This window comes from Catharus ustulatus, chromosome 1, assembly GCF_009819885.2.
Source record: "Catharus ustulatus isolate bCatUst1 chromosome 1, bCatUst1.pri.v2, whole genome shotgun sequence".
Lineage (NCBI taxonomy): Eukaryota > Metazoa > Chordata > Aves > Passeriformes > Turdidae > Catharus > Catharus ustulatus.
The window spans coordinates 18021295-18034732 of record NC_046221.1 but is presented as its reverse complement, the minus strand read 5'-3'; the positions used below and the strand labels follow the sequence as shown (position 1 = coordinate 18034732).

General features: G+C 40.5%; 1 protein-coding gene across 2 annotated transcripts in view; it reads left to right on the top strand.

Moving 5' to 3' along the window:
• Positions 1–13438, top strand: part of KIAA1217 (KIAA1217 ortholog) — a 234233-nt gene that overhangs the window by 39340 nt on the left and 181455 nt on the right. The window contains exon 1 of one of the 2 annotated variants that reach the window (XM_033054271.2): positions 13152–13285. The exons of the other annotated variant lie outside the window; for it this stretch is intronic. Coding sequence (XP_032910162.1) covers positions 13216–13285 — 70 coding nt within the window. The 5' untranslated portion in view covers positions 13152–13215. Of the gene's footprint in view, positions 1–13151; positions 13286–13438 lie in introns of those variants that run through there. 2 annotated transcript variants of the gene reach the window in all.

Here is a 13438-nt window from a genome sequence, read left to right as displayed (position 1 = left end):
CCATGAAGAGGTGTCTCAGGAAACTAAATCACCCATCCTAAAATAGGGGTCTAGATTCAGTGCAATCAATTTCAGCAGTTCCTCTTTCACCTCTGTGGTTACTAAATGGATACTAGGTAGTTATTTGCTTGTATTTTTATGGCTGAGACTAAGTGTGGTGTGGCAGGTAGGCTTACCTTCAAAAGAAGGAAGGAATGGGATTCTTTGGTGGTATCTAAGGAGAAGTCCCATCAGCTAGAAAAGAGCACTCTCATTTTCTGTTATTTGCAGTGCCAATATTGCAGATGGGTGTGAAATATCTCTAGAACAACCAGTGCATCTGCCAGCCTGCAGCCACCTGGGCAGGGCCATGAGCAGAGCCGTGGTCTCCAGCAGAGGACACATTTGGCTGCTCTACACAAACCACAGTATCCAAAGGTTGCTTATGCAAGGTGTTACAAACTGTGTGCACCACGCCCATGAAGATTGTGTGATTTTTTTTTTTAATTACTTCAGATTTTCTGGGTCAGGAGTTAACTGAGATACATCACTGTATATCATATGTACATCACTTGAGAAACAGTATTTAATCATGCAAACAAAATGTTTACAAAGAGTCTGTTGCAACAATCCCCAGGAGCTCTCTGTTACAGCAGTAGCTCCAAGTGCATGACACTCCTCACCTCTGATGTGTTTCTGCAGTCAACACACAAGTACATAATCTCAGGTATGAAACTGCCATTGCTTTCCTGTGTGTTTCATAATTCTGTAAGAACTGCTTTCTAAACTACTTGAAAAACTAATGAGATTTTTTGATAGGTGTCTTTCAAGTCAGCCAGTCGTAACATTCCTTGAGAAATTGCTAGTAAAAAGTTTCTTACTGTGCATCACTGCTTAATAAAAAGTGCATTATTCTTCTATGCCCTTGAAAAAGAATAAATCTCCTGTTTCCTTGGACTGAGAAAGCATAGAGGTGGTTACCCATCTCAAATAGGAAATAGTCAAAGGAAATCTCCAAGGAACTACAGGAACAAAAGCATATGATGCCTTCATGGCAAAGTTGTGTGCAGCAGTGTGAGCTAAACAAGCAAATTCCCAATGACCTATCAGATCCTAGCGCTGCCTTGTGGAGTATTGTGTGCTGATCTGCACAGCCTTGCCTGCCATACACTACATCCCACATCCCAGAGAAATGGGGAAGGGCATGGGAGGCTTGGTGCCATACTGTGCTTCAATTATGTCAGGGCACCTAAAGTCCTCCAGAGTGGCTCCTCAGTAGCAGGGAATTGATGCAGGAGAAAAGATGATCTCAGCCCCCCAAAGCTGTACAGATCCCTTGTTCAAAAGGTTTAACAGACTTCTGACACTTGATGGAATCCAGAGCCTTGGATGCTGATGCCATGTAAGATTTACCCTGCATTGTCTGTCGCCTCTGTGGAACAGCTGAGACACTGCAAATTCATTCTCTAGCTTCCACTGCACTAACTTTTCTGTGTAGACAATTTTCTACAACAGATGAGACATGACTTAATGTATTGTATGTCACTCATTTTCTCCCATATCCTCTCTTCAGGAAGAGATTTCCATGTGAATCTCACCACAGAGCAGAGTTTTGATTAGGTCTATGGTTGCTACATTTCTGTTGTAATGTGCTTCTATTTCTTTAAGTTTAGCACATATTACAAAGTGTTGCTGTCAGCATTAGGGCTTCCTGTACCTTGTCAAGTGTAAGAGCAGTTGTAACCAGGCCAAACAACCTGTCTTGAATGGTGATTGTTACCTAAAGAAGGATGTGGGATCAAGGAAAGTATATAGTCATACTTCTGGAATATCCTCCCAGCTCCCAAAAATATGCAATTAAAAGATTACTTGAGGGAAAACAAGGATTATGTCCTTTTTCTTAACAATGCTCAATGGATTTTTTCCCCATTAACTTTTTAAAAAATTTTTTTAAACTCCTTAACTTGGTTACTGCAATGTCCTACAGCAGGAAGTTCCCCAGCTTACCAGCACTTCCATAATGCTCTGTGAAATTAATATTCACATCTATGTAGTTTTGAATCATTAGCTTACTTCTTTCATTTGATGATCTTACAGTCTGTATTGAGAGAGACAACGACCAGTCTTTTTCTATCCAACCTCTGTCACTCGTATTTATAGACCTCAAACAGATGTTTGAGTCATCTGGTTTTGTAATGGAGAGTCCTACATAATTCAGATGTTCCTTGTACAGAAACTCTTCTGTAACTTTGATCATCCATACTGCCTTTTTCTTAGCATTCCTATTGTATCTTTTTTGACCTGGAGTAAATTAAATTACATGCAATATTCAAACCATGGGAAGACTGTGGGTTTGTACAGTAGCATAATGGTATTATCTGCCTTGTTTGCTATTCTTTTCCTAGCATTTTCTAACATCTATTTGGTTTTTTAATCACCAATGAGCACTGAGCTGAAATTTTCAAAAAATGGTTCTAACCTCAAACTCTCTTTTTGAGCAATAATGGTTTGTTCAATGTCAATGTGCATCGCTTTTCATTTGTCTGCATGGGATTTCAGCTGTCAATGTACTGCCTAGTCAGTGAATCTTATGAAGTCTCTTCCTTGCAACCAGCACTTGCCTTCCCTGAATATCAGAATGTGCTCAGTAAGCTCTGCCACCTCACTTAAACCCTTAATGTAGAGAGCTGCCTGAACCAGTCCACTCTGTGTGATTGGTAATCTACATCTCCAGGGAAATTTGGCTTTTGTTCCTACTGGGTTTTTCCTATCTTTATTCAGTTTTTTATCAATGGAAAGATCTCTGTTTCTTTACAGAAGGGATGTTGCTACATGCCCTCTGGAAATCCAAGGGAGCCATGTCTGCTGGCTATGACAGCTCTGTTTTTCTCACTGGGTTGGGAAATGGCAGCAGTTCTTGCTTCTGCTTTCCTTGACCCATATGATCTTGTTTTTCAGGTTCTCACTGCAATATTAAATTGCTAATTTCACAGTACCACATTTGGGGGTTGCTACTTGCCTAACACATTGTCCACATGGAACCTGTCAAGAGCCCTATTGGAGAGTGACATATGCTGCTTTCTGAAGCTTGGAAGTGTTAATGGTTCTTATTTTAGCTCCATCAGCAAAAGAAAATTACAAGCGATAGTGCCTCTGTGGCTAAATTTGTGGTTTATTGAAACTGTGGCAGAGCCCACAAGATGAGGAGAGAAAATAATGTCTGATTTTAAATTTCAGCTGTTGGCTGCAGCTGCAGCTTTCAGAAAGCTTTTCAGCCTGGTTCCTGTCCCATTTTCTCCTAGCTTCCTTTTAATGCAAAGGGAAGCTGAATTGCAGCACTGAGCACTCAATGACTTAGGTTGTTCAGTATGCAAACAACTTTAACTGGCATGGCTTTCAGCATAGGTGTCATCAGAAGTACACTGTTTAAGAAGGGGATGGGGAAACAAAAAAAATTAATTAATTTTTCTTTAAGTCTGAAGGTGTAGAGATGTTTTTAAATAAATAGGAGAATTGCTTGATTTTTCTGCAAGATGCTGAGTTTTTATGTCAATGTTTAATTGGGATGTCTCTCCCTCAATGAAATGATAGCATCAGAATTCACAATTACTTACATATTGAATAAAGCCTCTATATTCTTGCAACTGGTGACAAATACTGCAAGATGGAGGGGAATTAGTCTATAACCTGATAAAAAAAAATCTCTGTGATGTGGCAGTTCCATGCTGATGAAGACAGCTGAGGAACTGGAAATATGCTAGCTTTCCACAAGCAAGGCTTTATTCCTTTCTTGGAAACACTCCCAAAAATTACATGGCACTATGAAGAAAAGGTATTTAGTGATGGTTTGCAAAACATTACCACAGTTTTAATGTCTGTGACTATAATCAAATACAGTGTAGGACCATGTTAAAAAACGAGCTCATGCTGCCCAAGAGGCCTGGGATAGCCTTGTACTCGAGAGGAATATTTCTCAGACTCTTTAAGTTAGACCACCCAGTCTTTTCCTTGCTGGGTGGGGAAAACAAACAAATTACCTTCTTTGATGGTTGGGAAAAGAAAGTGATTGATAATTACTGCCTGCAGCATTTTACCCCTAACTGTGGTATTCAGTCTGTATTTTCTGGCCGAGTTTAGGAGACAGTGCAAAAGAGCAGACTAAAAGCATTACATGAATACTGCTCATGGGCTGCAAACTCATCTTTCACTTACTTTTCCCTCTTCTGAGGACACTCCTGAGTTAGTCTGTGTTGTGACAGAGGACTTACAGAAGCTTGTAAGACTGGATGGAGGCATGTAAGTAATAGAGTATCTTGTCTCAAAGAGATCTTGGTGCTTCTTCTAGCACTTTGCCCAGAATATCCTCTAGCTGGTGAAAGGATTTAATTATCATTCCACTGCAGTCTTGAAGTATTATCTTTTAAAGGCAGTTCTAGAGCAAAAAAGCAAAAGAGGGGTGAGAAAAAGCAGGAATTTATTACTGGATCTTATTATATTAATTATGAAAGATTACAGCAATAGTATGAAAATCATAAGTAAAACTGAACAAATTACAGAGTTACACTTTGCACATCAGTCTTGGAAATCAGAGTGTTGTAGTATTTAATATGCAGTAAAAGTTGTCTATGTTGCCAATTAATATTTAACAGCCTTTTCTTCTGGACCAAGGAAAACCAGTCACTGTCACTACTTACTGCCTATTTCCTACCCTGCACAGTGCTGCATGTAAAGGCATATGGTATGAGTCATATTTGTATATCTCAGTGCAGACTTGCAGTTTGTAAAGGGACATACCTAATAAAATGTCACTTTTTGTTGTCAGTGGAATGCTCACCTGTGAGTCATCCTATGGTTTGAAAAGTTTTTGTTAGAAATACAGAACAGCTGGAATTAAATTGTCTTGGGTTATGTATTTATTCATGAGAGAGACAGACACTCTTCCACTGAAAAAGCTTAAACCTTATATGACACCTTCCTGTGCTGACGTTGCTTATTCTTGTCTTCACCCCAGGCAATTCTGTATGCTTCTTGTGGCTTGATGAGGCAGAGCTTTGTTACTTTTTCTCCCTTTTTATCTTCTTGCACAGGAGCAGCAGACTTCCCCTTGTAGGAGGAATAAGATATGATGTGAGTCACGACACTTCTTCTCACTTGGTGTTTGGACATTTTACCCTTGCAAATCCAGAAACATTCTTTCCCTTTTTGGGAGAAGGTTGCTGTGGCCACAGACTCCCGTCCTGGTTGGGCAGTGTCCCAGCCTCAGGTCCCCTTTCCCTGGGGGCTTTGTGTTTTCAGGCAGCACCCAGCTGCACCTCTGTTTTCAGAGGTAAATTTAGGTCACGTACACTTTTCTTATGGTTAGTATATTAAGTTCAGAAGAATGGGCTCTGACAATCCCACTAGCTGCACTGCAAGGAAAATATGAGAATACTGGAAACAGAGGCAAAGACTTGTTTTCCAAGAAGAAAACCAGGACAAAAAGACAATGCAAGATTTATGAAGCTCAGCTGTTGTGAGTGAGTGAGTGAGTGAGTGAGTGAGTGAGTGAGTGAGTGAGTGAGTGAGTGAGTGAGTGAGTGTGAGTGAGTAGGCTGTGAGATGGTTTTACCACCTAGCCCATCCTGGTGTGGGTCTGGCTAACAAAGGGGAATAAAACTGATCCTTGAAAACTGCAGTTAAGGCAACTTTGCCATGAAGAAATAGGCTGCAATTTCTTAGCACTGAGGGTAATTAAACATGAGTTAAATAACTGTAATATAGTCTTGGAAATGAGAACAGGTATATTTGCAAAAGCATTTAAGCCCAGGCAGCAAGAAAGCCTGTATGTACTGGGTGGTTGCTGCAGGGTGGAGTATTGTGGCAGTCCTGCTGCTGCTGCACACGCTATGTCCGAGTCAGCAGCTCCATCAGCCACGTCCTGCCAGCAAAACACCCTCAAATAACAGCAGTGGCAGCTCTGTGCTAAAGGCAGTGATTATAATCAACTATTGTGCTTGCACCTTTCAGCAGCTCATGTGCAGTGCTCAGTAGGACTTGTTCCCTTCCATGTACATCAGGATAGGTATGTTTTTAGGTGTTTTTCCTATCGGGTTTTTTTTCCTCATGCATAATAGATGGACTGGGCTGGAGACAGTGACCGGGCATGTGTATCACATTTGGTTAGGATGGTTTGGAGGGTTTTTTAGGTGGATGTCTCATGTGGGAAATCAAAGGCAGAGAAGAGAACTTTGCTCAGGGTTAAGCAGCTTGATGTCCTTCAATTTCTTACGCTGATCATCTGGGTAGATCTCACTGCCTGTGTGGTGGGGTTTTAAACAAATGGTGTTTAATTGGCATCCTGAGATCAGTAATGTCTTCTCCATCTCATTCAAGCTTCTGGCTTTTGTGTGAGGATCACACATCAAATTTAATGGCTTGTGATAGATGAGAAATCAGACAAGATAATCAAATGGTACCTGTTGCCCTAAAGCTATGAAACCCTAACTACTGAAGAGTGAATTAGTAAGTGTGCATCCCAGCAGAACAGACTGGGTAGGCCTGAAAAAGAACAGCAGTGCCACTGCTGTCAACTCCAATTGCTTTCTTACTAATCAGTTGTCTTAATAATAGCATGAGCATGGTCTGGGGAGGTCAGAGAGGCATTTTAAAGGAGGGAGATTTACATACTATTGGAGAGGTCATTGATACATCAACAGGTTGAAAGGTCTACATTAGACATCTGCTCTTACATCTGCCTTCTACAAAGGGTAGAAATAAAAGCTTTACATATCACAACTTGTGACCATCCCTGCTGGGTTAAAAACCAGATCTGCACAGAAACAAAGCTCTAAGAATTTATTCTGCTTGTCTTTATCTCTTTTCAGATACTCAGATTGTCATTTGTTGCATAGTATTGCCTTTGTAGTGGGGACAAGGAGAAACTGTAGTAAAAACGATTTAAAATGTCCAGTTCATTAAATCACAATGGTCCTGACCTCTCACTTGATTTTAGTCTGAGTCTTAGAAAAAAGTCTTTCCAGTGACATTGTTGAGAAAAGTCAAATATATGATTTGGTACAGTCCAGAGATGAATAAAATTAAATTAATAGTGTTCCCAAAAGTGTTACTTTTCAGGAAAGACCATCATCATGAATCATGTGGATGCTGTGGGTTGGCAGCACTGGTGCCATTGTGTTATATTTCTAATCAATATTTACCAATTTTTAAAGAAATTTTTTTTTGCAGTAGAGTATCTATCATAAATGCTGGCTGATAAATAGGTGGTTATGCTAATCACAACATAACTTGAACTATTAGTTTATTTCTGAACCCAGTCTCCATTGAAGTATACTTGGTATTTCCTGTTAATTCAGGCAGTCACTTGACAATCTTATAAACTGGATGTGTATTGGTAAAAGCTTAAATAAAGGATCTCTCATATTATTTCAAATAACTCTACTTTGTGTAGAGCACTTCCAGGTACTTTTGATCACTAAAGCATGTTGCCTCATAAATTTACAACCGGATCCTGCAAATGTCCACGAAACCAGCGATAATCAGTATTTCAAGCAGTAAGTCTATTCTTCTGGCACTACTAAAAGGTTGGATCAATTTGAATCCAAACTCAACCAGAGCTCTCTTTGAGTCAATTCATCCAAAGTGAACTTATCAAAACCAAAATTCTTTGGGGAGAAATAGAATTTGAATGTAGAGCAGGTGGACTTTAAAGCAACCTTCCCCCCTCCCTTTGTCCACCTCCTTCAGAAACAATCCCCTACACTGTTCTTCCCCACCCACATATTGCTTTTTATTCCATTAAGCTGTAGTGATTAGAATTTCTGCAATGTAAGGCATATTTTGCCTTCACAGAGTAATTTGTTTGGTACCTTACAAAAACATGATCATATTTTCTGTTTCTGAGTTTGCACACTGATTTCTTTCCATACCTTCCTGTAGGAAAATGTGGTGGTGAAGGAAAGGCTGCCCAGGCTGGTGGGTGTGAGGAGGAGCTGAGGCATGTCAGGGTCTCCAGCTCAAAGCTGCCTGTGCTGGGGCAGTGTAGTCATATTATTGCCAGTTTGGTATGGTGGGATGACAGCAGCAGGGTCCAAAGGCTGAAATAAGGTGTTCCATTGCATGAGTCAGAAACATGGATCCTGTAATTATGCTCATTTAGCTCTGTTCCATCTTCCCTTGGGCGATGGAAAGGGAAGCCATGTTAAAGTACATCTACTGTTAGCTTTGTTGGGATTGTCCCAAATTAGAGAGGGAGACAAAGTTATTGATGAAAGAACAGAATCACCTCTTCATTTGTTTTTTTCCTCCTCACTTGAATGTTAGCACGTCTTTGTGATGACCACAGTTCTTTTTCTCACCTTGATTTAGGGTATGCAAAAGTGTCTACTGCTTTCAGGCCTTTTAATTTATTTAAAATATTGGAGGGAGAGGAAGGAAACACAAAATAAACTTGGAAAACAGAAAATATAACCTATTCAACATGATCTAAGTCCAGGTGTGAGAGTTGTGAACTTGAACAAAATGTCTTTTGGAGTGCATGAAGATTGTTGTGTTACTTGGAGATACAGATCTGACAGCTTGCAATGCCAAGTGACAGGTGATTACAGCCACTTCCCAGAGCTATATTTGAAATGGAATCGGAAGGATGAATATATCCTCTGCCTGAATTTCATGTTCAACTTCTTAGTCACTCTTTTGTATAGTTGTTTTAGTGGTTAAGCCTGACTCTTGGCACTGTTAAGTCTCTGAAGTTTTCTGAAGACCTGAAACCTATAGGTCTGACAAGACACAATAAAATTCTGTTGTGGAGATAAGCAGAAAAACTCATATTCAATTTACTTTTTTACTTCAGCTGAATGTTACCATTTCACTCCTTGGGCTCATTTTTCCTCACAAGCATTCTTAACTGAATAGAGACTTCTTAACTGAACTGGAATGTACAGAGTATAAAATACTGAAACTCTCCACAGATTTTTAACAGGGAAGGTAATTTCATGATAAGTAAACCCAGAAGTTGTTTTAGATTGTCATTGCAATTTTTAAAATCAAGTTCAGATGTTTTCCTTTAATTTAAGCACTGAATATTTTAACCATTGTGCTTGCATTAAAAATAGGACCCATTTCATTGAGATCTCTTACTAAGTGGATGAGGCCAAATGATCATAAAGCCTCCCTCCATATCGCAATAATCTAGAATTCTTTGTACAATCCCTAATCAATAGACAATTAATTTAAAAATTAAGCCTCTTTGCCTCCAGATGTATTTACATGGATTCATATTGGTAGACTTCCGAATTTTTTTTTTTCATTTTGCTTGTACAAGCTAGGTGCTGTTACTGTATCTTCGTTGATAATATGATATCTGAACATAGTCCTGTTTTTTTCAGAAGTGAGTCTATTATAATTTTAAGCATTGAGAGACCACCACCCAGCCTGGCACTGAAGATGCTCAGGATGGATGAGAACAGAGATGTGCTCAAACAGGCTACAGCCCTGAAGCTCTCTGCTGTCCAAGAGGAAATCAGAGCTTGGTTGCAGTCAGTGCTCTTTCTCTGAATTTAGTTCCTTTCTCCATTTCAGATCTGACTGGTTGGTAGAGAATAGCCTCCCATGATTCCCCAGAGTACAGAGGGGAGGTTTTCTGACGCTGGAGCTTCCTCATGATGCTCCCCTCCTGCAAGCCATCTCTGGGCATAGAAAGGCTTGAAAGGTGATGGAGTGTGACCCACTTGAGTGCTCATAATTCCTCTCAGGCTTCTGCCTCACCACTCAGATCTAATATTTTTTTCTAGACTACAACAGGTTAAAGAGTGCCAGGCTGATTCCTGCAGAGAGCATTCATGACGTTTTTCCCAGTGGCTACAGGATTTCACATGAACATTGAGACAAGTCTTTAATTATGGGATACTTCTTATGATTTAACTATTAATAATTAGCTTCTCAGATTTTTAGTTCTGAATAATTGCTAGAGCCATTGTTGTGTATTATAAGTTTGACTAATTGAGTGCAGCAGGTATTTGTTAATTGTTCCTCTTACGCAGAAGTGTTGAAGTCGCTCTGGGACATTAATTTTAAACACAATTAAAACATCATAACCTGTTGGCAATTATTCTCAGTGCATTGTTTTGATATTGATGGATCCAGATCTGAGCACAGTAATTAAAAGGAACCGCTGTTATTGTTGATCCCACAGATAAACAAATGTTGATTGCATGCTATGAACTGGTTAATCAAGTTTATTTAACTTGTTGTTAGTGATTCAACCCAGTGACTGTACTGGGGTGCTCTTTATTTGAGCCTAATAATATAATGGTTCTGGCTGTCTCCAGCTGCTAAAGGAGTTTCACTAATCCTCTAAGACTCTGTTAACATCTTAGAGAATGGCATTGTTAGATACACAAATTAAATCCACCTTGAGACCAAGGAATTTTCCCTTAACCTGAGACATGCTTTGAGACCTTCCTGTCCCAACTGCTCCCTGTCTGAGCAACAGCAGAGGTGATTATGTTTCCTGAGGGGTGATTATGTTTTATGGGCAGGCTCTTCGGTTTGATTTGATTCTGATGATACTAAAGTGAGCCATGTTTGGTCTCTTCCTTTGCCAATGCTCTTTAATCCTGTTTGAGAAACTACTTCTGCAGCTGCAGAAGTTTTCATAAGATGACACCCAGTTTTCAAGTCACAGGTCCAGAACCAAAAAACCAATCTCTCTTAGACCATCTCTACATTTTAGGTGTCCAGTTTGCTCAGGCCCCTCAGCAGCAATATCAATACCATGTACTGTCAATCTCCCCAGTGGGAGCATCTTGCTGTGGCCATGAAAGCAGCAGTTCTGGACCAGTTTGGCACTGTCCCAAGGGGCACCTGGCTGCTCACTGGGACTGGGAAAGTCAAGAGATCAACTCTGTCTTGTGCTCTTGGCTATGGAAACTAAAGGTGCTGGCTAAAAGTAGATAGTTCAATTTTTATTATTATTGTTGTTGTTGTCATCATTATTTTAGTCTTAAGACTAATTTTCTATGTATTTTGCCATGCATGGAGGGAAATCCTGCTAAGGGGCTAGAGTGAATTGATTCTGTTCTTATTAAGGTTCTTGGTACAAACACTACTGACCTTCACAGCTAACCCTGGTTTTGTACAAGGGTGAAAAAGTTCCTTCCTTTCAGGCATTTAATGCGAGTATGTTTTGTACTTTCTTTTGTGTTATTTTAGAATAAGGTCTTTTTAAATGCCCTTAGTTTTTGAACTCTCAAGTTTCTGGGTTCTGTGTACAGATAATGTCTTGATACTGCTTTCATGGTGCTGCTCCAGGCAACTGCACTGGCTTTCTTTTTCCATCAGAGGTTTCTGAGTTACTTTACATTTCTTCAAGTTGGTGGTGTTCAGTGTTCACTATTCCTGCAAGAACCCTCTTATGTTTCCAGCTGGCTGTGAATGTAAATTGCAAGAGGCTCATTGCAATTGTTCAGACTTTGGAAAATCTTGGTGTTAAAGGTACATTCCTTCATATCACAAAAGAAAGATAAGTGGGATGGCTGGCCATCACTTCTCCTCCTAAAATAGTCCACAATCAGAATGAGCAGGAGGAACCCAGGGCCAGTAAAAACACTATTCTAAATAAAATCACACTGTTTTCTTTATAATTGCAGGGCAACTATAGGATTATTCTGCTGGGAGCACTGTACTGCAGACCTTAAATAGCAGTGCTAATATTTAAATTGTATTTACATATTTTCTGTGTTTTCCATGCCAGATTTCTGGGACTTCTTCCAGGATCCAAGACCATATAGAATTAGTTGTTTAAAAGGAAAATAAATATTTCTGAAGTGGTAGAGAATGTGTATATCTGATCTAATGAACAATAGTTTTGTTCATTTATCAATTATTCATTGTAATTTACTCAAATAACTTTTTTTTAAAGTTTTTTTTTTTGACTGGAAGGGAGAAGATAGGAGCATGAGTAGAGTGATCTCTCTTGAGCTTCTGTACTGAATCTATATATGCACATGACGTTTCTGTACTCAATAATCTAAGCAGACAGGATGACATTTCTGCCAGATTGAGATAGAAGGAAATGTAGGGGAATTTTCCTAGCCTGTCTGGACTGGGTGCTTGAGAAGTCATTGCAAACAATTTGGCTGATGTTATGTTGAAATCAGAGTTGAACAAAACTTGGAAAACCATATTATGCTAGGTCTGTTGAAAAAGACATCTAAAATACTGCTACCTGGTGTATGAATTTAAGTGAGAAATTGCCTATTTTTATTAGTATCTCAGTTATGCTTTGTTCTTAATCTAATTCTGAAGTTGTCTGTGGACAGCTTTCTGGTCTTGATGCTGTAACTCAACACTAAGTTTGTTCCACCATCTCTGACTAAGCGTTATGATTTGGTCAGACTGAATCAGTCTGATATTCTCTGCTAAATCAACACATGTGGCATCTGCTGGAATCCGTGGGATTTGATCTCATCCTTCTCAGCCACACTACTTTTTGCCTTGCAACCTGGCAGATCTATCGATTTTCATGCAGGCTGCTGGCCTCTGATCCGCCAAAAGAGAATTAGTTATATGTTTCTGTATGTTTTGCTACTGAGGCTTCGGAATCCCTCTTAACCCAAGTCCCTGCTTACATATTGCTACCATTCATTTTTATTGGCTTTGGTAAAGTTGAATTCCTGTATCTTGATTTTTCCCCAATTCATTCTCTGAGCGGCTTGAAAGAATCCAACTGAAAACAAAACCTCAAAGAGTTTATGTAATGAATTACTTTTAAACTAGATGCTAAAAAAGACAGAGCAGCATTTATCAGGAATGTTTGTGGGCTTGGTGGTTACGAGCTTAAAAAACAAAAAAAATAAAAATACCGTGTGGAAAGGCTTTTGTCCCATGACAGAGATTTAAGAGGCTGCGGGTTCGGATTCCAGCGGAGGCTCAGGCCTGTAATCGCGTTTGCAATGTTGCCTTTCACACGGCGGCGCGGCTGCCGCGGGGCGCGGGCCGGGTAGGGGCGGCGGGGCCGTCACCTGTTGGGGCCGGGCTCGGGGCGCCCGGAGCGGAGCCGGGGCCGGGCCAGGCCGAGGCTGGGGCTGGGGCCGGGGCCGGGGCTGGGCCTGGGCCGGGCCGGGCCGCCCGCCGGTGCGCGGGGGCTGCGCCGCCAGCCCAGCGCTCCCTCCTCCTCCTGCTGCTGCCCGAGCCGTGCCGCTCCGAGCGAGACGGCAGCTTGTGCGCTAGGCAGGGACAATGGAGGAAAATGAAAGCCAGAAACTTGAGCTGTGCCTGGCTTGCCCAACAGACAGCAGGCAGACGAGGGGTAAGTAAGCGGCGATAAAAGTAAGGCAAAGATGGAGTTACGTTTAAGCATGCCCCTCGTTACTGCTTTATATAACTGGAGGCAGAATGCATGGAAAAAAAAATAGCTTTTTTTTTTTTTTTTTCTTGTACTAATGGCTCTGCTGTGCACATT